Below are 27,757 nucleotides of genomic sequence, written 5' to 3' on the forward strand. Positions count from 1 at the left end.
ATGAAGAAAAGGACAAGCTCCACCCCTAAATGTCTTGCGTTACATCAAATCTGTTCAGTGATTGGTCGAATACTCCATCTGTAAAACATCGAATCTGACTGCTACAAAAAAAAAAGGTTTTTGTTAGTTACCGTGTCATACCTCAAGTTGTTACTTTTTCACCATATATTTTTTTTAAAGTAACTTTTACGGTTGTTTTCGGTAGATTTAATGGTTTGCGGTCTTTGTCCACGACCAGTTTGAGTTGTTATCCTGATTCTTTCTTTCAGGCGTAGAAGAAATGCGCATTTTCCGTCTGTTTTCTTCCTTTGCACCCGGGAATTATCCAAAATGAACGACCACGATACGATTAGGCATCCTGATTGCTCAAATGATGTCTTGGTTCACTTTGCAGAATCTCTGCACATATTTACAGGGTTACTGACAGTGGCCACTATATGTGGGTTTTTTTCTGGAATCATAGCTGCAGCCGTTCTGTATGTGTTTTGCCTGAAGCCTATGCTTCTAACTCGACAAGTAAGTTTGTAAAGGTGTTTATTATAGGTTTGTATTAGTTAGTGTTATAACTCGTTGTTTGGATAGCCAAATAGCTTAGCCACCTGCATGACCTCATTGGCAATAATAACAGCAATAATCAATAACTCTGTAGTCATAAGCTCACTATTTGGCAAGCGTCAGCATACCATTAACACTATTTATAACTGAAGTCTATAGTCCTTTTGAATTAACCCAATTCAAAATGACCCCATTCTAAGGGAGCCCTAACTGTCTTCCATTCCTTTCCACTAGGGTTATGATGCCAGAAGACTGTTTGAGGGAGACGACCAGGATAGGGAGAACAACCACAGTGACTGTGTCAGCAACAGCAAGAAGGGTGTCCAAAGTGCCACTACCAATGAAAAAGTAAATATATTGTATTTTAGTTATAGATATAGAATATTTCAGCACTATAAAAGTGCCTTGGTGTGATAGATATATTGCAAGGTAGGTACACTCTTCGAAAAAAGAGTTCCAAAAGGGTTCTTCGGCTGTTCCCAAGTATAACCCCTTTTGGTTCCAGTTCAAACTATTTTGGGTTCCATGTAGAACGGTTCTACCTGGAACCAAAAAGGGTTATCCTATGGGGGACAGCCAAAGAACTCTTTTAGGTTCTAGATTTTCTAAGAGTGCACAGTATGTGTAAAGAAAAGCTGATTTGGCTTTCATTAACATTCACCTGACCTCATTAACATTTTCCCTAACAATTCACTTTGTTTATTCCTTTACCAGGAAAAGAAGCAGCCACCAGTGAACAGCGATGTGGCTGCTTTTGCATCACGGGCAAAGGTGGTGTACCCCATCAACCAGAAATACAGAGTAAGATCATCTATCTGTTTATATTACAGCCTTCATACCACATGTAACCAAATCTATCCAAATTGCAATGCAATTTTGCCTTTATTCTGATAGTTCAGCACAAAAAAATATTTAGATATTTGTTCTGTACCCTTTAAAAGCAGTCTATGGCTGAACTACCCCTTTAAAGATCAAATCTGCACTAGGGGTAACAGTGCCACTGTTCGGCACCAAAGACTTTGTTATTGTGTTTGTTTTGTTGATGAAACGGAGGTGAGGAGCATCCAGGAGTGTGGTAAAAAAAAATGTCCACTACATATTCTGCTGAAACATCTGGCAAACTTTGACTTTGAGGTGAACTGGCCCTTTAACATCACATCCCAACGTCAGCCTTTAGCGGATGGAGCCTCCAACCCCTCACTGCACGAGCACTCCAAGCTGCCTGTCCTCCCCAATGGAGAGTCCTCGTCGGGCTGTAGCGGGGATTCACTGAGCCAGGACCAGGACAACGACGACAGCAGCCAGTTCATCTCCTCCTCACTGGTCCCCAAGAGTCTGCAGAACGAGAGCTTCACCAGGGTGGCCCTCTACCCCCACACGCTCTCTCAAACAGGGTGAGCTGATGGGGAACAGATATTTCAGTTCATTAATGTGCTTGCTTCACCAGGAACACTACTATTATTTGTCTGTGTATGAGGATGTCATATTGCTGAGTCTACTGTTCTGTACTGTAAATGCAAGCTGTGTTTCTAATGTAATTCTGTTACCACTGTAGTTTTGAGGGCAGGATCAGCCTGTATTGTCTGGCCCTGCAGGACGTGCAGATACATTGTTCACAAGTCCTGGAAGAGAAATGTGTGGTGGGTGACCTCTTTCTTTCATCACACAGTAGCAAACAATTTGGTAGCACATTCCATGAGCCAATTAATGCATTATGAATGCACTTATAGAGCCTATTATCTCCTCATATTGTATTATCAAGACTTTATATACTGTAAGTTTGTTTTTAAGTTAATTTCCATTGATAATATGACAACAGTACTAGTTTGCTAAAATGTTGTGTAACATGTTGGTGGGTCCAAATCTCAAGAAGGTATCTCCCTTACCTCTCCCATTTCCTTGTTGTAGCTCTTTCTCCAAATTCTCAGAATTATACTCAGCGGTCGTTTTCCCAAGGATAAAAAGGATTCCGATTTTTTCACCAATGTTCTTCTCCTGCAAGAAAAGGTACAATCTTAATCCAAATCCTAGCATGAGATGTGCACGCGTAACATGATTTCTCACAAACCTGCTTTTAAATTCTCAAGTAAGGATTCTGATCTTTATTGATTTTCTCATCTCTTTGTAGGAACTGGGTTTATTAAAGAAAGAACTGTCAGTCAGCCTGTTTTCCTGTGAGAGAAACAAAGACCTAGGTTCAGATCCTTGTACCCTGGAGGAGATTGAAAGAACTCAGAAAGATCTACTGCAGCACGCGCTTCAAATGGTACGCACTTCAAATGGTACGCGTTTCAAATGGTACGCACTTCAAATGGTACGCGCTTCAAATGGTACGCGCTTCAAATGGTACGCGCTTCAAAAGGTACGCGCTTCAAATGGTAAGCGCTTGAAATGGTAACCAAGTCGACTAGATCAAAAAGCACGACCAAACCTTTGAACCACATAGTGTGTAATTCACATTATACAAATTGAACCGCCAACATTGAACCATATTGTCTGCTCTAGCAAAGTAATATATGATTTCACCGACAATGCAATTGCCAGTTTGATGAAACAAATCTTAGACGTTTATGGGAAACATTTTCTTTAAAAACTTGGACGTTTGTGGACAAACTTGAAGTATGTCTATCTCCACAGACCAAGGGCTTTAGCAAGCAGGTGGAGGCCTTCTGCCAAAGTCTCCTGGGCAGGTCCAGTGTTCTCCCCAGAGATGAGGCCCAGGATGTCATCCACACCCTTATCCAATGTCTCCTATTGGTCGAAAACCAGCTAACTGAGACTCAGGCGGCAGACATGAAGGTGAGATATAAGAACAAGAAACATTTAAGGATACAGGACAAAGAAGTTCTTTTTTACATAAAAGTAAGGCTTTTTCATTTGCACCCAAAGCTTTGTACCTTTAATGAGGTTCCATGCATGGTCGCTGTTTTACGTGGATGCATTACACGTAAAAAATAAAAGAAACTACTGTCTATCTCTCTCTTTCCCCTGGCTCTATCCCAGAGGACCCAGGAGAAGCTGCTGTGGTGGGAGGAGCTGAGGGGTGTACTGCAGGCCAAGCCGGCCCTGCTCCAGCAGGAGGTGTCCCTCAGACAGGACCTGGTTGCCCGAGGCCTGGAGCAGCTGACCAGTGACGGCCACCTGACCTTCGCCACCATGGAGAAGACCCTGGCCGAGCTGCAGACTGCCCTGACCGAGGGGCTGCAGCACTGCAGCGAAGGTGAGTCATGTTGCAGACGCACATGCATGCATGCACGAGCATGGACATACACAGACGCATGCACACACACATACACACATGCACATACGCACACACACACACACACACACACACACACACCACCTACATTCTTAGATAATCTATAAGTAGTGTTCCCCTATATTCATAAATTGTTGCCGCCACTCAATAAAAAAAAGTAAAATACTTTTTGGGATGGTGAAACTTTTTCAGTATACACTTAAATGACTTAAACCAGATATAAAGTATGTGGGAAAGATAACGGAGTTATATATTTTTAAATTAGATAATCTTTGAGAACTTACAATCACCAAAATAACACAATGCAATGCAAATAGTCCGGGTAGCCATTTGATTACCTGTTGAGGAGTCTTATGGCTTGGGGGTAAAAACTGTTGAGAAGCCTTTTTGTCGTAGACTTGGCACTTCCGTACCGCTTGCCATGCGGTATTAGAGAGAACAGTCTATGACTGGGGTGGCTGGGGTCTTTGATAATTTTTAGGGCCTTCCTCTGACACCGCCTGGTGTAGAGGTCCTGGATCGCAGGCAGCTTAGCCCCAGTGATGTACTGGGCCGTACGCACTACCCTCTAGTGCCTTGCGGTCGGAGGCCGAGCAATTACCATACCAGTCAGGATGCTCTCGATGTTGCAGCTGTAGAACCTTTTGAGGATCTGAGGACCCATGCCAAATCTTTTTAGTTTCCTGAGGGGGAATAGGCTTTGTCGTGCCCTCTTCACGACTGTCTTGGTGTGTTTGGACCATTCTAGTTTGTTGGTGATGTGGACACCAAGGAACTTGAAGCTCTCAACCTGCTCCACTACAGCCCCGTCGATGAGAATAGGGGCGTGCTCGGTCCTCCTTTTCCTGTAGTCCTCAATCATCTCCTTAGTCTTGGTTACGTTGAGGGATAGGTTGTTTTTCTGGCACCACCCGGCCAGGTCTCTGACCTCCTCCCTATAGGCTGTCTCGTCGTTGTCGGTAATCAGGCCTACCACTGCTCTGTCGTCTGCAAACTTAATGGTGGTGTTGGAGTCGTGCCTGGCCATGCAGTCGTGGGTGAACAGGGAGTACAGGAGGGGACTGAGCAAGCACCCCTGAGGGGCTCCAGTGTTGAGGATCAGCGTGGCAGATGTGTTGCTACCTACCCTCACCACCTGGGGGCGGCCTGTCAGGAAGTCCAGGATCCAGTTGCAGAGGGAGGTGTTTAGTCCCAGGATCCTTAGCTTAGTGATGAGCTTTGAGGGTACTATGGTGTTGACTACGCTGAGCTGTAGTCAATGAATAGCATTCTCACGTAGGTGCTCCTTTTGTCCAGGTGGGAAAGGGCAGTGTGGAGTGCAATAGAGATTGTGTCATCTGTGGATCTGTTTGGGCGGTATGCATATTGAAGTGGGTCTAGGGTTTCTGGGATAATGGTGTTGATGTGAGCCATTACCAGCCTTTCAAAGCACTTCATGGCTACGGACGTGAGTGCTACGGGTCTGTAGTCATTTAGGCAGGTTGCCTTCATGTTTTTGGGCACAGGGACTATGGTGGTCTGCTGGAAACATGTTGGTATTACAGACTCAATCAGGGACATGTTGAAAATGTCAGTGAAGACACCTGCCAGTTGGTCAGCACATGCCCGGAGCACATGTCCTGGTAATCCACCTGGCCCCGCAGCCTTGGGTAGAATTGAAGGGAATTAGCTTTATAACTGCACATTTTCTCTCAGCCCCATGGCAAAATGTGTAGAATAGCAGGAAGTTTGCTTTAAAATAGCAAAATGATGTCTCTGCGGCAAATACTAGGGCCTCCAAAATTTTGTGCCAGAGACCATGCCATTGGCCTGACACACATTATTGTTGCCGCGCGCAAATAGCCAACCACTGAAAGGAAGAATCTGGTTTGTGTTCAAGAGTGACCTCCCTGAATTCAGTATCAGGTCAAATCATAGACATTAGGAGTGCGTTCTGAAATTGCCCCCCGGTGTCTCAGAGTGCGCTCTGGGACGTTCTTAAATTAAGATCATTCAGAGCATTTCTCTTTCGGGGCGAAGAGTAGGGTTGATCAGAGTGTTTTGACCTTACCACGACAGTCAGGCTAACTGGCTAATGTTGGTTAGCTTTCTAGCTACTTCCAGACACAAATGAGAGAACACCTCACTCTGACCATTTTACTAGCAGAGCTGGTTATACTGTTTTCATGTTATCTAGAGGGTTAACCACTGTACTGGCAACAATTACATTGAGTTTTTTACCCACAGGCCACTGGTGCTAGGTCTTTCGTAAATTCATGAATTATTCCGCGCTCTGGCACTCTCAAACCAGAGTGCTCTGATATCGGAGTAGATTGCCAGGGTGAATTTACGAACGCAACCTAGATTAACATTCTATTTTATGTGAAATGAGTACCCAGAGGGCACAATTTGGCACATGACGTCATAATGACGTCTTTGTAACCAGTTGTGCCCACTGGGAAGTTGTGTAATTATCTAGTACCCTGCTGAACTTCCCTCCTGAGGAATATGGTGGTAATCTTTCAGTATTATGTGGCCTAGTTCCTCATCTTAAATTAACTGGCTTCTTAAAATGTTCAGTGCCCTTTCTCCATTACTAAAAAGAGTAAATCAAACCAATTAATAGTTATTATTCTTTGAGTGCACTGTTATAACCAATGCGAACCACACTGTAGTGACAATAAAATATAATTGTATGGTTATACCATTTTGATATAAGTACATTTTGTAGTAATGTAGTTTACTACTCAACTCTAAATGATAAGTGCGGAATGATACACAGAAGAATTAAGTGAATTGTGTTAAAAGAAAACTGGTCAAATTCTGTGCCAAATCAGCAACTTAGTGTAGTAACATTGTCATTTACATATAATGATGTCAAGAAATCAAAACTATATGTAATTACATTTTTTTATACAGAATGCAGGATAAAGACCAAGGAGATTGTATATGAAAAGTGCAAGAAGATCGACTCCAAGAAAAATAAACTCCTGAGGACTCACGCGAAGGAGAGAAGCCGTGTCCTGGATTCTGCACAGACGCACAGCGACCTGCAGGAATTTGTGAAGGTCAGTATCTCTCTTTTAGTAGGCTCATTCGTTCCCTGTCGTGTGTCCAGTGCCACAACAATGGTAGCAGTAACGGTACTGCTAAACTACTTCTCTATTCACTCACTTCACTATAAAATCGAATTTGGATAAGTACAAACTCTGTGTATTATGGTTTTCCAGTCCCATTACATGACATTGTTAATTTCTCCTTATAACTGTATGCTCCGGTTTAGCAGTTCAGTTCTCTTCCCCAGGTGTATCAGGAGCTGCTTCTGAAGCAGAGGAAGCAGAGCAGTGACTTGGAGCTGCAGCAGGATGAGAGAGTGGCAGAGGCAGTGTGTGATCTTTGGAGGGTAGGTCATAATAATGGCATTCCACCCAAATCTGTGCAGTGCTAATTCAACTTATTTTCGAATAGAAAATAACCCATGCTTTTGTGTCTCCAGAGGCATCATGCCACCTGGTCCAAGAAGCTGGGAGAGCTGGCCAAAGACATCTTCCTATCTGCTCTCCCTGCTCAGCCCCAGTTGTCCACAAACCAAGGCCAGAGGCTATGGCTGGATCTAGATGGTGACCTGGTTGCACTGCTGCAGCAGGCAGAGTCCAATACCAAACAGCAACTGGAGGGTGTACAGGCTCAATTGGAGAAAGATGGACAGGTACTGTATACATTCTGCCGGACCCCAAAAAAATGTAATGAATAGAGCTGACTCGATTCCCTATTGTACATGACAGACATCATATCTGTTCTACTCAATGCATCTTTATCTGGACCTTCTGTAACGTTGCACTCTTCTGGACAGGCGCCAGTTTACACTCCTGGGTCATATTTGTTAGGCACTGAATGGAAGAAAACTTTATGAAATGGGGAGGTAGTACTACTGGATCTGGTCCAGTTACAACCGATTGTTTTTGCTTTCCGTTTTGAAATGTTTTGCTATGGTGTGCCCTAATGAATACGCCCATTTTTAATACTGTATTTCTGTATGTTTGTCCTGCTCTAGGTATGGTGTGAGGAAGCGGCCCTGGTGCTGGCCTGCCTCAGACACCTAGGTGAACAGCAGCTGAAGATCCTTAGAGGCATGGTGGTCAGACAGAGCTACGTGCTTAACAGGTGAAGCAGGGGGACCTCTGGCAGGTGGAAATGCATGAAAAAAATACAGTATTTCATATATGATCTGAAATCTATTTGATTTTCAATCGTACACATTTTATACACTCTAGCACATCTGACAAGCAAAAGCATGGTTTAAAGTGGCACAGTGGTTATCATGCCTGGTACTGTAAAAATAGGATGTGTAGGCTTTTGTTCCAGCCCAGAACTAACACACCTGACTCAATCAACGACCAATCCCTATTCTATCCCAGCCATGTGGGGATGTTGATTGAGAAGAAACAGCACCTCCTGCTGGTGGCGGTGCAGAGGCACTTTGTGGCCAGACACTTCTGTCTGAGGGTCTTGAAGGAGATGAGGTTGTCCAAGCTCAAGGTGCTGTCTCAGAGTGACTTCAGGGCCCTGCTGGCTCTAGAGGACCACACCCAGACCACAGTCAGACCAACGCTCCCCAAAGCCCAGCATCAGGTCCGGTCACGCATTCACTAACATTACATTATAATACATTCTACAAAGTGAGAAGATGAGGCTTGTTTTGACTAGTGTTTCTCAATGCTTGTCCTGGAGAGGGATGCACATATTTGTTACAGCCCAGTAGAAACATGCCTGATTCAACTGGTCAACTAATCACCAAACCCTTGATTAGTTGAATCAAGTGTTTGTGCAGAGCTAGAACAAAAAAGTGCACACTGTGATTCCTCATAGAAATGAATAGAGAAACTGCTTCAAAGGCATACAGTATATAGAGACCCCTACCTGTTCTTCTTGCTCCATCTACGGCTCTTTTTTAGACTATCAATGTCACCTTGTCACTGTGGTCTGTCGATCACCTCCCTCTGTGTCTTGGACTGCCCACAGGAATCCAGTGCCAGTGTTGCCGAGAGGCATCTGGGCCCGGAGACACTGCTGATTGGCCACAGCTTCCAGCAGGAGTTCCTGTCGGAGCTAGAGACGGGAGCGGAGCTCCTGCAGGCCAACGCCCAGCAGCTGGTGGGCCACGCCCTCAGCCAGAGCCTCTGGCAGCAGATGGACCAGGCCCCTCTCGCTAGGCCCCAGCCTGACCACGGCAGGAAGGTAATGGAGCGACTGGCCTCATTCATAGGCCCTACCCCCTTAAGACAGACATGGGCAAACTAGGGCTAATGTGATCATTTTAGATTAGGACGAAAACCAAGTATAAATTATAATGGACCTAGGCCAGTGGAGGCGGCTGAGGGGAGGACGGCTCATAGTAATGTCTGGAATGGAGTCAACGCAATGGTGTCAACCACATGAAAACCACGTTTGATACCGTTCCATTGACTCCATTCCAGCCACTATTATGAGCCATCCTCCCCTCACCAGCATCCACTGACCTAGGCTTATGTATTATTTTTAAATAGCTCCCCCCCTCCCTTTTTTATCTATTTTCTATCTATTCTAATTGTTATTTATTTGGGTATGGGTAGAGCCAGTTGACGGAGGTAGTGTCAGAGAGTGTGTACGTGACCCGGGATTCCCTCAGTGCTCTGGTCACCAGCTACTACTCTCAGATCCAGGACATCACCAAGGGCCTTCAGCAGCAACACCCTAACAAGGCCAGAGGTGAGATGAGCAGGTGACCATTTTGGTCCGTTAGTGCTAATTCTATAGTAAAACTACAGATACTATGAATGTGTGAGGGACCTTACAATCTGTTCACTGAAAAACCGACACTAGAAGGTCATCGGTTCTACTGGCAGTATCATGGGCTGTGTATGTGCAATGTTGCAATTGATTGGTGTATTGTTTTTGTGGAAGGGAGCTGTGTGCCATCTCAAACCTACACATAATCTTCAATTGATTGAATTGGGGGCCTAAGTTAATAATACAACTACCACTGTGCTGTTGTGTCTGTCCCCTCCCCAGAGGAGTGTGAACGACGAGAGAGCAGCTCTCAGATGAACAAGGCCATGCTAAAGGAGCTGGCCAACTGGGGGAGGAAGCCCATGTCCACCGAGTTCCATCAGAGGTACTGTTTACTTTCTCTACTAACTAATTGACTGTGATTTATACTATACATTTTATTCCCCGCCGTTCTCTCCTATGACTTGGCATGGCAACTAATGAACGCGGCATAAAGTTGTCTAGAGCAAATTCTGTATGTAGAAACCTGGGTTCAAATTGAGCGTTTGATTGAGCCTGCCTGGAGTGCCAGATGGATGGGTTTTTACAATTTTGCGACTATTTCATTGGTTCTTTTGAGCCAGGCAGGCTCAATCAAGTGCAGCTAAAGTATGAAAGGAAACAAATACTATATGAACCCGTGTCTAATACTGTAACGATATTATACAGAGAAGCGCTCACTCTTTTTCATTATACACTACCCACCATGTTAATAGGGTTGAACTGCAGAAGAAGAGGATGTTGGAACAGTATGACTTGGAGCAGGAGGTTGCGTGTGAAACTCTGAGGAGAAGGAAGTTAGCCCAGGAACAAACCATGGAGCGAATCAAAGGACAGTTACAGGTAACAGCCACCTTGTAAACGCTCATTCACAATGGTTCATCATTATGACCATGTTGATGTGAAAGCAGAAAATAGTTCCGTTTGAACTTCTATTGCTACGTAGTTTGTTCAGCTAATATAAGTAAATACATGGATAATGCCTGTTGTTCATGATTTCTATATTAAAGATGGTTTTAACAAATATTTTATGAAATAAAAAATACATTTGTATTCATTTTGTATATTGTATTTCTGTGTTTGTTCCATCAGGAGGCAGAAGAGGCCTTCATAGCTAAACTAGCTGCCTTAGCTCGGATCCCATTACCCGGCAAAGAGCTCAACACTGAGGATGACATCATAGGTAAGGATTTTCAAGGGCTGTATCTGAAATGGCACACTAGCAGTATTAGTAGTAATAGTACTAGTGACCAGGGCTTTGAAATGACACCCTTTACCCAGTATAATGCATTCCTTTTGACGCAAACTTGGTATACAGCACATTATATTTGCTACTGAAAATAGAAGCTATCACACAGTTTTCTTGTTTATTTTATGATTATGAATATCCTACCATAGTTTTCAAATAAGAGTGTTTGTGAATATGAATTGCATCATCAAAGTCACATTTTTACAGGGGAGGAGGAGAGTCCAACATTGAATCCATCATTGTGGAAGAGGCGAGAGAGGCGGGAGCATGAAACTCTGCTCACCAATCCAACACTTTTATTTTCATGACAGGGAGTGTGCAACTGCACACTTTAGGAGACGGGTAGATAATTAGAACACAACTATGTTTATTACCACCAGATGGGGGTTTGTACTGGGCATTTTTGCTGTTTTCACATGTAATATAACCCTTTTTAATCCTCTTTATGTCCACTGAAAGCAGGCTAGCGATTGCTTTGCAACGCTTGCAGTTAGCCACCGATTCCTTCCAAACCACTCATTGTTGAATTGCGATTTCCAACTTGTTGTGTAATGATCATGTCAAATGGCCAATGATCACCAATACGTTTTTATCTATAATTTATCTTCATATGACAAGGATTGAAAAGGATTTGCCAGTTGATTGTCGACTTGATACATGGTGATGACTGGTTGTCTAGCTTGCTAGCCAAGATTTTGACCTGATCAGTCCAATCAAAGCTACAGTAGATATAACGTACGGCCCAATACATCACTGGGGCCAAGCTTCCTGCCGTCCCGGACCTAAACTCAGCAAAAAAAGAAACGTCCTCTCACTGTCAACTGCATTTATTTTCAGCAAACTTAACATGTGTAAATATTTGTATGAACATAACAAGATTTAACAACTGACACAAACTGAACAAGTTCCACAGACATGTAACTAACAGAAATTGAATAATGTGTCACTGAACAAAGGGGGGGTCAAAATCAAAAGTAACAGTCAGTATCTGGTGTGGCCACCAGCTGCATTAAGTACTGCAGTGCATCTCCTCATGGACTGCACCAGATTTGCCAGTTCTTGCTGTGAGATGTTACCCCACTCTTCCACCATGGCACCTGCAAGTTCTCTGACATTTCTGGGGGGAATGGCCCTAACCCTCACCCTCCGATCCAACAGGTCCCACACGTGCTCAATGGGATTGAGATCCGGGCTCTTTGCTGGCCATGGCAGAACACTGACATTCCTGTCTTGCAGGAAATCACGCACAGAACGAGCAGTATGGCTGGTGGCATTGTCATGCTGAAGGGCCATGTCTGGATAACCCTCACGGAAGGGTACCACATGAGGAATGAGGATGTCTTCCCTGTAACGCACAGCATTGAGATTGCCTGCAATGACAACAAGCTCAGTCCGATGATGCTGTGACACACCGCCCCAGACCCTCCACCTCCAAATCGATCCTGCTCCAGAGTACAGGCCTCGGTGTAACGCTCATTCCTTTGCGAATCTGACCACCCCTGGTGAGACAATACCGCGATTCGTCAGTGAAGAGCACTTTTTGCCAGCCCTGTCTGGTCCAGCGACGGTGGGTTTGTGCCCATAGGTGACGTTGTTGTCGGTGATGTCTGGTGAGGACCTGCCTTACAACAGCCCTCAGTCCAGCCTCTCTCAGCCTATTGCGGACAGTATGAGTACTGATGGAGGGATTGTGCGTTCCTGGTGTAACTCGGGCAGTTGTTGCCATCCTGGACCTGTCCCGCAGGTGTGATGTTCGGATGTACCGATCCTGTGCAGGTGTTGTTACACGTGGTCTGCCACTGCAAGGACGATCAGCTGTCCGTCCTGTCTCCCTGTAGCGCTGTCTTAGGCGTCTCACAGTACGGACATTGCAATTTATTGCCCTGGCCACATCTGCAGTCCTCATGCCTCCTTGCAGCAGGCCTAAGGCACGTTCACACAGATGAGCAGGGACCCTGGGCATCTTTCTTTGCTGTTTTTCAGAGTCAGTAGAAAGGCCTCTTTAGTGTCCTACGTTTTCATAACTGTGACCTTAATTGCCTACCTTCTGTAAACTGTTAGTGTCTTATCGACCGTTCCACAGGTACATGTTCTTTAATTGTTTATGGTTCATTGAACAAGCATGGGAAACAGTGTTTAAACACTTTACAATGAAGATCTGTGAAGTTATTTGGGTTTTTACAAACTATCTTTGAAAGACAGGGTCCTGATAAAGGGACGTTTCTTTTTTTGCTGAGTTTATGTACTAGGCGGTGTCAGATGAAGGCCCAAAAAATTGTCAAAGACCCCAGTCACCCAAGTCATAGACTGTTCTCTCTGCTACTGCACGGCAAGCGGTGCCGGAGCTCCAAGTCTAGATCCAAATTAATCAAATGGACACTCGGACTAACAATTAATCAAATGGTCACCCGGCCAACTGACCACCCGGTCTACAGTACCTACATGTACAAATTACCTCGACTAACCTGTACCCCTTGTGGTGGTTCATTTCTTTACTATCAAATGAGGAGAGACAAACGTATCACACAAGTCAGAGTTATCTCCCAGAGGCCCATCCTCAGTAGAACACACACACACAATAGTTAACAGAATACTCTATCAGAAACCCAGATTGTAGTCAATACCATTTACCCAATACTTTTGAAATGACGAAGAAACCCCGGAAAAATAACCTAATTTATAATTGTCTGTAGTCGTAAAATCAGGCACCTAATAACGACGCAATTCCCAGAAAATATCCCTAATTAAAGGTCCAAGCATTACTCCGGCGATGATTCTCACATGCCAAATGAATAGATTAGCAGTCAGAGTTAAATCGACATTCATTGACTAGGAAAAAGAATTAGCGCTTTTTAATAAAACTAGATTATGTTTTCTCATGCAACGTATTTCAATTACTTCACTGCATCACATTAATCACGCAATGATATGTAGTTTGATGGATACCCTTGGCTTTGTACGACATTATAAATTACGTCGAGATTCCATCTTAATTCGCTCGAAATTTATGGAAAAAGGTTTATTCAATAAATCCAGCAACTCCTCATACTGGGAAGAGAAAAATAAAACACATTTTCAGGCCTTAAGGGCAGTTTTATTTCAAATGTAGTACCCAGACGGAGAAAATCCAATAAGCGTTTTATAGTTACATCGTTAGGGTAAGTTAACCAAAAGTGGACACACTCCAATCAGTTTCTAGAGCCCAATTTCCCAGACTTTGTAGACAGTTTAATAATGCTTAAACTTCATCTTTATCAAATGATCCATTAAAGATACCAACTCAAAACCTACGTACGTCTACGAATGGGTGGTTTAAATGGTATCTAATTATATTCCCAGTATTACTTTATCAAATCTCTAGTAATCGATTATACACACATACAATTGAGCATATTTTCATATATTCACAGAATCTAAATAAAATGTAAGAAATTCTTAGGTACTCACGACAACCATTCCATTTGCTTTTTCAAGGACTCTCCACAGCTACGAAGCATCTCTCCAAACATACTCCCAGCAGAACCCCCCCAAAATGACTTTTGTTTCCTGGACAATGACCATGGGATCCTCAACGGTTCTCTACCCTCCCAGAGACCACGGCAAAATCAAGTCTCTCAGGAACTATAGACATTCCGCTGCTTTCTAAAATATAATCTCACTCTCAATACCACCCTGTGATATTCTATGATGGGTAGTGAAGGAACATAACTCCAAGATAACGTTATATCAAAGCTTATTATCCAAATTTCAATAATATGATTAAGCATATTTATATATGTTACTACCCAAACATCAGATTAAGACTAATTTCCATTTTCACACAACTCTCATATCACAGTCACACAATGCTATTTTCAAACATACCTAATCAATTAGTTGTTTTTCAACAATATTTAAACCTGCAGGAATATTTTCTAATTTCTATCTCATGATTAGTTCCTAGGATAATGCAACTCATATATTTGCATCTTTCAATACTTCTAAAATGGGGTAGAGGTTCAAAACAATTACAGGTTTAAAACAAGTACAGGTTTACCTTACTATCTTATAGTATGTCATAAATGGTTTTAATTAGTTCACACAAATTCCGGATGTTTTAAAATTAAATGGCCAAAACTAGTTCACACAGATTCTAGATATTTAACACTAAATTACCAAGCCCAGGGCATACCTGGCTAGCACATTTAAAATAGGAATTCACCACTTCTGAGGGTCACTTAGTCACACAGACACTTTTCAGAACGAGGTCCTTCTTCCAATAGGGTTTCACCAGGTACCGTGCTTCACACAGAACCCACAGTCGCCCTGGCCCCTCACCCCTACAGACCGCACCAATCCCCACTGTGATCAATTCGGTATCAGGACGGCTCTAGGTCGCCCGCAACCGACCAATGATAGGTGTCTTTTGAGTCGACTAACTCTCAGATCATCCTCCACTGACTCGGTCCTGCTTACGCCTCCAAGGTGCCCCCCTCACACAGGAATACACACTCAGAACCTACGTAACAGAGGCTTATCTAAAAACTAGACTTCAAGTGTGGTTCGCTCACCTCTTTCTTTAAAAAAAACTATGTTCGATATGTGGTATCCACTCGGCTTGCTGCCTCTTAGATCAAAGGTGGGTCCATCTGCTTTGTTTTCGAAGTGTGGTCTCCCTGAGATCCCAAGTTTAAGGGATCCCTCGTGCACAATTTCTTTATGTCGTCAGGAGCGGTCACCAAGTGAAGATTCACATCACATCTTCGTCGCCAAATGTGGTGGTTCATTTCTTTACTATCAAACGAGGAGAGACAAACTTATCACACAAGTCAGAGTTATCTCCCAGAGGCCCATCCTCAGTAGAACACACACACACAATAGTTAACAGAATACTCTATTCTGTTGAATAAAACAACCATTTGATGCAATAAAAGCATTAGAACATAATCTTGCAATTTTGCCACCATACCCTGCACACAGACTCGGTACCGGTACCCCCTGTATATAGCCTCGTTATTCGGCGTATGTGACAAATAAAAATTTATTTGATTTTATCTGTGGCCAATGACTTTGAGCCTTCTTGGATGGGCACTTCTAATGTATTTATTAACCCTATTTTTATTTTTTTACATTGTTTGGAAACTGATGTGGCACGTATTAATGCCAAAATAACATGCAAAACCGCTAAACAGGTGGAGCTCAAAACAGGCTCTGCCCCACCTGCCCTGAATGACGGGTCGCCACTGGAGGGGAAACCAATCCATAAAGTCAGATACTGTATCTACCCTATCTTTGATAATAGCAGAGCAACTACCAAATTAGAGCAATATCAGGAGTCAGATCACTAACCCATCTGACTCTTATTTAGTATTGCTATATCTTAACTGTCAATCGGACGGCTGCTGGTCTCCTGCCATTACCAATAAGCGAGTTTCTCATAGAATGGATAGTAAAGTATCTATTCTATTATTTCCATATCACCTGTATCAAGGCATTATAATTACCTGAAGGAAATGGATGTGATCTGACAGGAAAGCGAATGATGCTTGCATCATTTCAGTAGCAGTTCATTTTATCCTTCATTTGCAGGCTGAGCAAGTAGACTATACAGGGTTCATAAATACATTGGCAAGTCAAATTCAAGTACTTTCAAGGACTTTTTCAAGCACTTCATTGTAATTTTCAAGGACATACATTTTATATTTAATTGTTGTAATAGCCTTTAGACAAAAACAATGGATTTTTTTTAAAGAATAATGCTTTTGGGGGGGCCTACCCAATGGCATTATGCAATGACATTGTTTTTACATTCTAAAATATGTCAGAATTATATGGACATTGCCCAACTAAATAGATAGCATGCTCCTGACACAAACACATGAATGAAGTCTGTCCATGTGGTAGATAGTCAGTCTTGCTATTTGAGATGTTGAGGAATTATTAAGGGGTTTTGTATCATGTTTTAAAACAATAAACTAACGGAAAACCGGGTTCCCTTTGTAATGGAACGCTTTGTATGGAAAACCAAGTTGAAGCCAACATTCGACGTCGTCTTGCTAATAACGGCACATGGTTTTACCGTAACACCATTCAATTGGAACAGCGGGAAACAAAATAAAGTGTTTTCATTAAAAAAAATATATAACCAATTAAATCATAGTATAATTATATAGGAGCAGTAGAAGTTCTAAATCAGACACCATGACCTCAATGACTTTTCAAGGACCAAATTAGCCTAGAGGAATTGTCTGATTTTCAAGGTACACTCTAAAAATTAGGGCTTCAACCAGGGTTCTTCTAAGATCCTAAAAGTTCCTTGGAGAACCTTAGGGTTCTTGGCACTGAAAAATTCCCCCAAAACGTTATTCCAAGAACCCCATAGGAGGTGCGGTTCATCGAGGAACTTCCTTAGTTGGTGGGGGTTCTTGCAGGAACCTAACTGCCCGACTGAAACATTTGGATTTGAATTTGAGATGACAGCAGGTGCAGGCACTTAACTGAAAAATTTAAAGATCTCCTCAATGTAAGGCAAGGTTTCACCCTTGTGTGATCTAAATTGATATTGTTTTATGACGAAACCATTTATTCTTTCATATTTGTACAAATGGCAGTGTTGTTGGACACTGTCTCCCTTTTAAACTCATTTCTAAAACAGCAAATGGACGCAATTCGATGGATATCAATCAACAAAGCGGTAAGAATATGTTAAAGGCTATAGCTGCATTGGGTGCAGATGACTGAAGTGCTCACTTTTGTGTGTGTCTTGAGTCTGCAGGTATACTGACCAGGAGGCACACAAAGGTATGTATAATTGGTATTGGTATGTTGTGCAGATGACATGCATCATCTATAGTTCATTTTGGTTTCTATAAAACCTTATAGGACTCAGTCACAGCAGCTATCTTCCTCCTCCCTTACCTACACAATGGAAAACCCAGAGGCCTCTACATTATGGACACGGTATTTGTATTAAAAAAACATTAGCAAAAGTGAAGTTGTTTTATTCACATTTACCACAAAACCAAGGTACGAATACTGCCATGTGCACATACTGGTACATATCATAACTTGGAACATCCTTCCTACTGCTTTCCTACCCCTACCACTGTCGGTCTTCTCTCCACCAACAACCAGCTGTTTGAGAGCTGCACACTCTGCATGACAGATAATCTATGAGGCACTGGAACTAGCTTGCTTACAATTTGTGATGACGAATGAGTGTGTTGTATACCAGAAGTCCAGTCATTTCCAATGAAATGCTGCGTTTGCCTTGCAGCATTGCGTTGCAGAGGCAGTTAGTTGTACGGTGTCAAATCAGATCCAAAAGTTGATCGCGCACGCCATTGAAACATCATTGTTCGAGTTAATGTGAGAGCTTGCCAGTGTGACTTTGACAGAGTAGAACATCTAGCTTTCTTGAGATTAATAGAGGTGTGCCCCAGGGTTCCATTTTAGCTCCTGTGTAGTTCTCAATTTTTATTAATGATTTGGGAAATGGGATGCAACCAGCAAAGTTACATCTATATGCAGATGATACAGTCATATATTCATGTGCTCCTTCTCTGGTTCAGGCTGTTGAAGAGCTCCAGACTGCTTTTCAGTCACTGCAGGCCTCCCTTTATGGTCTCAAACTGGTCTTGAATGTACAACAAACTAAATTCATGACCTTTACCAGAGCTAAAACTCAGCCAGAGAACGTTAGCATTGTCACATATGGTGGCTTATCCATCGAAAATGTGTCATCCTACAAATACCTAGGTATTTGGTTGGATGACAAGTTGTCCTTTAAAGTTCATGTGGATAATCTTGTGACAAAGCTTACATTGAAATTGGGTTTTTATTTTCGTAATAAGGCTTGCTTCCCGCTTATGGCTAGAAAGAAGCTTGTTCAGGCCACTTTTCTCTCCGTAATTGATTATGCTGACTTGTTGCATATGCATGCAACCTCCTCTGTCTTACAGTGACTGGACTCTGTTTATCATGCATCCTTGCACTTTATTACAAATGCCAGGTCACTCACCCACCATTGCACATTGTACCAAATGGTTGGTTCGACCTCACTTTATATGCGCAGAAAGATACATTTGTATGTGTTCATCTACAATGCCCTTTTGGGTAAACTCACTCTTTAACTCTGTAGTCTGGTCTCCTTCACCACCAGCAGTTAACATACCCGGTCTGCTAGGTGGTTGCTACTTAAAGTCCCCAGGACATTCACAGTATTAGGCAAGACTGCCTTCTCTTCTTGTGCACCAAACACATGGAATAATCTACAATCCATGCTTCATCTAGATATGTTAGTGCCACTGAATGAATTAAAAGAATATTGATGGGAGGCTCTGTTACATGTAAATGATAAGTGTAAATGCTGTGTTTAGCCTGGATCATGTTGTATTGTATTGTTGTATGTTTTTAATTCTGTAATGTACTAATTGTTGCTGCCTTGGCCAGGTCTCCCTTGAAAAAGAGACTCTGGGTCTCAATGGGCTTTTCCTGGTTAAATAAAGGTTAAATCATTTTTTTTTTGTCACAGATCAAAAATGAAAATGTCTTTAACAGTAGGCCTACACTCTACAAATAAAAGTTTCCTGGAGTATCCTTTAGGGGTTCTTCAAATTGAAACATGGGGGAACCCCTATAAGTTCTTTGAAGAAGAACTCCTTTTAATGGATGCTCGAAGAACCTTTTGGGGTTACCGTAAATTCCGGACTATAAACCGCAACTTTTTTCCCAGCTTTGAACCTCGTGGCTTAAACAATGACGCGGCTAATATATGGATTTTTCCCGCTTTCAATTTAAAAAAAAAAAAAAACACATTCTGTGACGTGCTCAGTTTTTTGGCGGCATGAAGCTTTCATTAGACCAATGAAATTGCCGAACGGGTTAAGGACAAACAACTTTTTTGTTTACTGTTTAGATTAAATCGAGCGCTCTCAAACTTCCCATCATTCTGATTACGGTAGTCATTTTGTCACCCTCATCATGGCAAAGACACGGAGAAATGCATATGATGCAGCTTTCAAGTTGAAGGCGATTGATCTGGCTGTTGGAAAAGGAAATAGAGCTGCTGCACGGGAGCTTGGTCTTAATGAGTCAATGACAAGACGTTGGAAACAGCAGCGTGAGGAATTGACTCAGTGCAAAAAGACAACTAAAGCTTACTGCAAATGTTTTATTTTTTGTTACAAGCCGTGTTTCGTTAAAGCCTATTTATTTTTGTTACAAGCCGTGTTTCGTTAAAGCCTGTGTAAAGTTAATTTGTTTCAATGTACCGGTAGGCACCTGCGGCTTATAGACATGTGCGGTTTATTTATGTTCAAAATAATAATATTTTTTAAATTCAGTGGGTGCGGCTTATATTCAGGTGCGCTTAATAGTCCGGAAATTACAGTTATTATGATTTTAGCAGTAAAGCAGAATAAAGAAAATCGAAATATGAGGTAAACTACCAGCAGAGCCCCAAGTCCAATGGGTATATCCTCTGGCGTGTTGATGTTAATGTGTTGATGTTCTCCGTATCCATAGCCAGAAGGATTTTGCAGTGCATGGTGATAGAACAGGTTTCCTGTTTTATTCATCAGAGGTGTAGGGAGGGTGAAGTCTGAATCCCAAAAATAGTCATTATACAGATGATTAACAAAACATGCACACAACAGTATTCATACCTTGGTTTTTGCAGTAAATGTGAATGAAAAAAAACTTGATAATGGTTTTCATACATATACCTTGTCCATAATGTAGATGCCTGTGGGATTTTCATTGAAGAGGTAAAGGAGAAGGATGGTACATGGGATCTGCATAACATACCGATACCAATTGTCATACCTTTGTATGCCTCCTCGTCTGTATACCTGCAGACATAGACAGAACAGTTCAGTCATCTGCACCAAATACAGCTAGCCTTCAACATATTCGTATAGCGTACATATTCTTACCTCTGTTGATTGATATCAATTGAATTGTCAATTTTCTGTTTTCTGTTTTAGAAAGATTTGAACAAATATGAAAAGATAGATGGCATCATCATAAAACATTTTAGATCATACAAGGGACAAACCTTTCCTTAAATTGAGGAGATCTTTAAATGTTTCAGTTAGGTGCCTGTACCTGCTGTCCTTTCAAATTCAAATTGGGAAATACATTTCAATAGGTTTACTACGCCTTGAGTCTAGTTAGCTAGCTAATTACTTGTTAGCCAGCAACGTTCGTCTGTAAAACGAAAAGCAGACAGTCAGCTCTCGCAAAGACCATAAAACGAGTCCACTAATATCAAGAAGGCGCCAATATTTAGGGATTTTGAATTATATGAAGACACAAAGTGGAAAATATGCTACAGTTCATCCAGTACATAACCAGTCCCAAATTAAGCAATAAGGATTGAGGGGGTGTGGTATATGGCCAATGGATACAGCCCTTAGTCGTGGCATACTGGCAATATACCAAACCCCAGAGGTGCCTTATTGCTGTTATAAACTGGTTACCAACGTAATTAGAGCATTCAAAATAAATGTTTTTTCATAACCATGATATACGTCTGATATACCACAGCTGTCAGCCAATCAGCATTCAGGGCTCAAACCACCCAGTTTATAATAATAGATTATACAACGAGTGGTTCTAATCCTAAATGCTGATTGGTTAAAACCACATTCCAGTTTGTGTCTATTTCACAAGTTACCACCGGCTAAATCTGACATTAAAATGCCTATTTACTCTGTTCCATCTGACTGCGCAATCTACTGTCTCATCAGCTCAGCCAGGCAATTTATACACTTGATCCCCACTATAAAAAAGCATCTAGACATTCTCACATTTCTTTTAGACTAACATTTAGTTTTTAACAGCAGAGATTTGTACAAACCTTTTTTGTGTCTCCGACATTTGCAGCATTGTTTCAATATTCAAATTCGATCTCCAGCTGTCCTATATTACTATACGCGTCGGGAGTCGGGACGAGACAGGCAGGCAGGCAGGCAACGTTTCTCAGCCAGTCAAAATCGTAAATCAGCTGGCATAATTTTTATGGATATATACAAAGAAATGTCAATTGAAAAAAGTTAGAATGAAATTAAGTGTAGCTAGTGTTCAGTCTTTCCAGCTTCAGTTTGAAGGGATTGTGTTAGATATGTTGTTGGCTAGCTCCTCTGAACAAGTGTCCTGACGAGAGCACATATTCTATGCTAGGCGAAATCGCGCCTCATTTGCTCATTGTTATGGATGTATCCAAATAAATGTCACTAGAGAACAGCTTAAACAAATGCAAATGCTGCTGTTTTTCGGGCTGCACTGTTTGACGTGATCGTATTTTAGCTGTAGTTGGCTAGTTAGCAAGCAAGGAAAAATATAATTGCCAGCCAATATGGCAAAGGAACATTTAGACTTTGTCTCGGGCATAACAACACCAGTGCCAATATATCCTCCAAACACCGGCTTCTCTTGCATTATCACTTAAAATCTAAACTGACATATGATAAACCAGCTTTAGAATCAGAATCAGTTTTATTCACCAGAAATTTGCATGTACAGGAATTTGACTCAGTGAAATGGTGCTGCCATAATAAACAGCCCAAAAATATATATGCAGAATTTCCATAGATCCACATTCAGTATGAACACTATAAGCTACATTATAAATGATGAATGTAAGATGATAGCGCACGGTGCATAGTCTGGATGAATAACGCAGAGTCCATGGATGAGAGGATCATTGTGGACCAGGTGGACGGTTGGTGAGGGCCATAGCACAGGGGAAGAAACGGTTCAGGTGGCGGGAAGTTTCGGTCGTGATTGACTTGAACCGTTTGCCAGATGGGAGTCTTTGGAAGAAAGGGTGGAAGGGGTTGGCGATGATCTTTCCTGCACGCTTCCTAGCCCTGGAGTCGTGCAGGACCTTAATGGAGGGCAGGTGGCAGCCAATGACCCTCTCAGCAGACTGGACAATCTGTTGAAGTGACGGAGGAGGTGAAGATGGACATTTAGAACTGAATCAGTACACACAGCATTCAAAGGAGCACTGAGGACAAAACATCACCATGCATTCATGAGGGCTCCCGAGTTGCGCAGCGGTCTAAGCCACTGCATCTCAGTGCTAGAGGTGTCACTACAGACACTCTGGTTCGAATCCAGGCTGTATCACAACCGTCCGTGATTGGGAGTCCCATAGGGTGGCGCGCAATTGGCCCAGCGTCGTCCAGGTTTGGCCGGTGTAGGCCGTCATTGTAAATAAGAATTTGTTCTTAACTGACTTGCCTAGTTAAATAAAGGGTAAAAAATATATATAATCACCGAACATTGCACTCAGGAAAACAGATTTGTTTTATAGTAATTGTCTGATTGAGAGCTACCATTGTCTATCAGTTACAGAATCTCAAATTATTTAAAATCTGGCATTGGAAGTTTTATTGAATACAGTCCGTAACACAGGAGTCAAATCACATAGGGAGTCTCATCCTATCAGATGTTATAAGTAAGCCAGAGCCATCGGTGGAAAGGGCACAAGTAGAACCAAGATAGAAGTGCAAACAGAATAAATGTATCATTCAACATAAGATTCCACTTAAAACAATGACATGAGCTCTGTCCCAATTCATCTCTGCTCAACTCCTCTCTACTCGCGTCCTTCTCAAAACCCATTGGCGGTCTGAGGCGAGGAACCTTTGGGTCGTCTCCTCCAATGAGGTTTCAGAAGGAGGTGTGATGGTCAATCCTTGCATCCATAGCTCGGTCTATGAATTTGAGAGTGGTTACATTTCCCAAGCCCCATCCCTCAGCTTTTTACCGAAACAGGGGCAGGCAGAACGCTTTTGTTATTGTTTCAACTGCTGATTGCCACTTTAAGAAACACATAAATGATCATAGAAGTATGTTTAAGCATACATGACTGTTGGGAGTGAGGTGCCATACCTTTAGTTCCCAGGTGCAGCCGAGCTAGTGTAACCGATGTGAAATGGCTAGTTAGTTAGCGGTGGTGCACGCTAATAGCATTTCAATCAGTGACGTCACTCGCTCTGAGACTTGAAGTAGGGTTTCCCCTTGCGTTGCAAGGGCCGCGGCTTTTGTGGCGCGACGGGTAACAATGCTTCGGTGGGTGTCAGTTGTTGATGTGTGCAAGGGTCCCTGGTTCGAGCCTGGGCGAAGAGAGGGACGGAACCTACACGGTTACACTGACACACTGTTGCAGCAGACCACCCTTTGGCTGTTTTCCAGACAGCGGTAGCGCTGGAAGGTGTCCCAGGCACTGTTTGTGGCCATGTCACCTCCCTCAAAACCAGTAGAGATCTCCAGGTTCTTACAGTTGGGGCATCACCATAATTAAAAAGAGCCGTGGAGGCTGGTGGGAGGAGCTATAGGAGGACAGGCTCATTGTAATGGCTGGAATGGAATCAATGGAACAGAGTCAAACACATCAAACGTATGAAAAAATCACGTTTCACTCCGTTCCATTCCTCTATAGAGAGGGCAGAACAATACAGGAGATGGAATTAGATTTAGTATGGTCAAAGTCCCAACTTAAAATCCTTGTACAATCCAGACATTGATCAAAAGGTAAACAAAAGTAGGGCACTGGAGTTTAAGGAAAGTGGAAAGATACATATGTGCTGAGTTGCGTAAGGCATAAGATGAGTTGGTGACTCACTGGTCCAAACTTAGCGTCTTCTGGCTCGTTCGTGTAGTGGTCCAGGGCGATGGAGTAGAAGCCTGACTCCACCTGGTCAAACATGATCTTTCTACAAGCATTGACGTCAGGAAATATCACAGACAAGAGTTGGAATTTAAATGTTTTAACATCTTAATGTTGCATTCAGGGTAACAGTCCATTTTAAGACTGCTGTGGCTGTAGCGGCAACTACGGATAATCATTTAGCCAAATCAGTGATAACACACGATGTGAGACTGATCCAAGCTGTAGGGCAATTCCACGGTACAGAGTGACGCTGACGCTCAGATTTTTCACTTTAAAAATGTATGTAAAAAAAACAACAATGATTTCAAAGTGAAACAAGCCATACAAACATATGCACAAGGACTACTTTAAACAATTTTCAATCATTGGTTTGTTTGACATACATTTTAAAGTGGAAAAATATGAGACTCAGCATCACTCTGTTACTGTGGAATTGCCCGGTACCAATCTACACCACTTGTCAGTCAGCATGGCTCAGTATTGAACAGCCTGCTGTTATTTCATGCCCAACCCACCTTGTGGAGAGCTATCCTCCTATAGGTTTTCACTTCTATCCCTTACCTACACCCCTCATATTGTTTAGCAATGACTATCACATACATTCAGTATAGAATCATATTTCTAACCAATAGCCAGCATCTGGTCATCATCCGTCCTATGCGCAATGTCTTCATACAGAGTCAAAGAAATGAGAGGAACTCGCAGTACCACTAATGATTCAGTTACGGGGGGTGGATTGGTGGATAACATCGTTACCTGCAGGAAGTCCCTGGAGTGCTGTGCATAGAGGAGAGCCAAGGTGACCTACTTGGAACAGAATGGACTCCTGTCTCTGTATCTCCTGTCTCTGTCAGCTGAGCAGAGAACAACTTCACCACCACATACTTGTGACAGTAGACCTGCACGGAAAGAGGGATGGAGAGAAGAAATAAATGGTTTTTAAGGTCATTCTCATTTATCGAGAAACTGCGTGTAAAAAGTAACAAATCTTTATTTCAAATCAGATTGTATCTCAAAGTATGTTGTTAGCGGTTTACAATATTGACTATTATTTGGTTCAGAGCCTGACCACTCTTGGCTCCCCCTCCTCCATCACTAACCTTTTCCCCAGTGAGGGTCATCCCTGTCTCTTCTCATCCTACCTCTCTCCCCTCTTCTGCCACCCTGTCATGTTCCTCTACTAAACTCCTCGACTTAGATACAATGCTCCTAAAACCCCTTGCTTTGGGTTAAACCACATTTTTCCCTGCTAGCTCGCCTCATCAATAGCCTGCTTTAATAACAGAAGACCAAGCCAGCTACTTCCTTCCATTTCAATATTCAAATCATTGTAGATTAGCTAGCTAGCTAGTTGATTATCTAGTTTCTCTACTGAAAAAGTATCAAACTTACCTCTTTATTATTGTCAGTCATCGTTCATCTTTCATCGTCCTCTTTCATCTGTATGGTCAAAATGTCCCCCTGTTCTAAAATTATAGTAAGTGGTTGCGAGAGCAAAATGGGTTTTGGAGAACAGACTGGAAAATTGGTGTGAACGGGATGAAAATACATCCGTGTGTGGAAGCGGCATATTTTTGACAGTGCAGTAATTTCTGAGTCCTGACATGTAGTAAGTATTTCTTCAGGCAAACAAAAGTCTCTGCTGTCAAATTAATGTAATGCAGTTGCGCTCGCTCAAAGTCACACTTGCAAGCCCTCGAGTTTAATTGGCGCACACCACGTTGGCCTGCGCTCTCGGAACACGTCCTCTGCTCGCTCTTCCACATTTTCTCTCGGTAAAAGTGTTTGACTGCGCAATGATGTTTCATCTTGCTTTCTCGCGCGATGGCGCCCGTTCGACTTTTTTAATCGGATTTGACACCATACAGTTGTAGTGGTTTCTGTGTGGTGTATACATTGGAGTTATCCAACGTTTGCGTCAAATTGTATGCGTAGACTTTCCAGAAATAGTGACAAAAGGTGAGTGTTGAACTTTTGTTGCTCACACATCCACTAAAATGTTGAATTGCATAATGAACAAAGTTTGACTGCAGAATTGATTCCGCAGTACTGATGCAATGACGCTGTCGGTTGCCCGCCATCCACCACCAACGCCCATCCTTGCAAGGCGATCTTGGCAAACTGTAAAGGCACTCAGCTGCCTCTGGTGGATAAATTGCCATGTCGGCTCACAATGTGTAACTCACTAGGACAGACATCTACTTTAATAAAGCAGTTGGTGGCTTCTGTGTTGGTTGATTATCTACATGTAAAAATTTGCAGCTGGCCCATTTAGCGGAAATCACAGCTGGGCAAGAAACGTCAACCTGCCTTACACTCGTCAAAGCTTGTAGAAACAATTGCCAGAAATTAGCAGTTATTTCTAGGTAAATACATACACAGTAATTTAATGTACTGTAAAATAAAAATCCTACCTAAAAACTGTTTCCTATACCATCCATTCATGTTATGGATTGGAAGAGATTCCATCCTCTTCATATGATGGCTGACAGGTGAAGCCAGGGGTGGACTGGAACCAGAAATCAGCCCATTTTTTTTCCTTGAGACCCCACACTGGCCCATTTTTCCCTTAAGGTCCCCATTTAATTACATGAAATTGCCATGGGGCGGAGATACAAAAAAATGCAGTTTTATGGCTAATTTCCTGCAATTCTACACATTTTGCCATGATTTATGACATGTTACAATGATATTTGAGTGAGAGTGACTAACAAAATAAATGAGGGCCCCCTGGAGGTCAGGGCCCCTTTGTGCCCTGGCGGTAATTACAACAGATATCTGGGTAGACTAGATTACCAATCCAAAAAAGGTTGCTTGGGCTAATTGACTGACATAGCAAGAGGAAAACTGCTGATGCACAACCTAATTTAGAAATTGTGTGTATTCTACTTTTTTGGGCCCCCTCGCGGCTGGGTGCCCTAGGTGACCACCTATGTTGCTTATGCCCAGGGCTGGCCCTTCCACCATTATTAGCCAGATAATTATAATTTTGAGCACATAAAGAAACCCAGTTAGACTGCCCACCGGACTAAAAATGGGCCAGCATTTGCCTGAAATGCCAGATGTTCAGTCCGCCCCTGGGTGAAACCATCCAAGATGTTGGGTTTGATTCTGGTCAAAGTGCAACTACTCAGTGATGATAGCTTTCCTCTTTCCTCAGTCTAATGGGGTTTTAAGTATGGACTTTATGGATGCTAATGTTCGGTAATGGCGACAGGTCCACGAGGACTGATCGGAAGGTGTG

The 27,757-nt window shown here is 42.5% G+C and overlaps 1 protein-coding gene and 1 long non-coding RNA gene across 2 annotated transcripts; both read left to right on the top strand.

The window, feature by feature from the left end:
* Positions 1–68: 68 nt before the first annotated feature.
* On the top strand, positions 69–11,615 carry evc (EvC ciliary complex subunit 1). Its single transcript, XM_029776221.1, has 20 exons — positions 69–516; positions 790–903; positions 1,270–1,356; positions 1,726–1,949; positions 2,111–2,195; positions 2,464–2,562; positions 2,684–2,821; positions 3,193–3,354; positions 3,559–3,775; positions 6,713–6,861; positions 7,098–7,196; positions 7,290–7,502; positions 7,848–7,957; positions 8,212–8,425; positions 8,816–9,031; positions 9,406–9,541; positions 9,845–9,947; positions 10,318–10,444; positions 10,694–10,784; positions 11,058–11,615. Exons 1-20 carry the CDS (start codon positions 331–333, stop codon positions 11,156–11,158), a joined length of 2,871 nt encoding a protein of 956 aa, XP_029632081.1. The 5' UTR covers positions 69–330; the 3' UTR covers positions 11,159–11,615.
* A 14,765-nt stretch (positions 11,616–26,380) lies between these two features.
* LOC115208285 (uncharacterized) lies at positions 26,381–26,934 on the top strand. Its single transcript, XR_003881135.1, has 2 exons — positions 26,381–26,472; positions 26,561–26,934. It is a non-coding gene; the product is annotated as an uncharacterized LOC115208285 (long non-coding RNA).
* Positions 26,935–27,757: the final 823 nt, after the last annotated feature.

The sequence above is a fragment of the Salmo trutta genome, chromosome 14 (genome assembly GCF_901001165.1).
Source record: "Salmo trutta chromosome 14, fSalTru1.1, whole genome shotgun sequence".
In the NCBI taxonomy this organism is placed as follows: Eukaryota; Metazoa; Chordata; class Actinopteri; order Salmoniformes; family Salmonidae; genus Salmo; species Salmo trutta.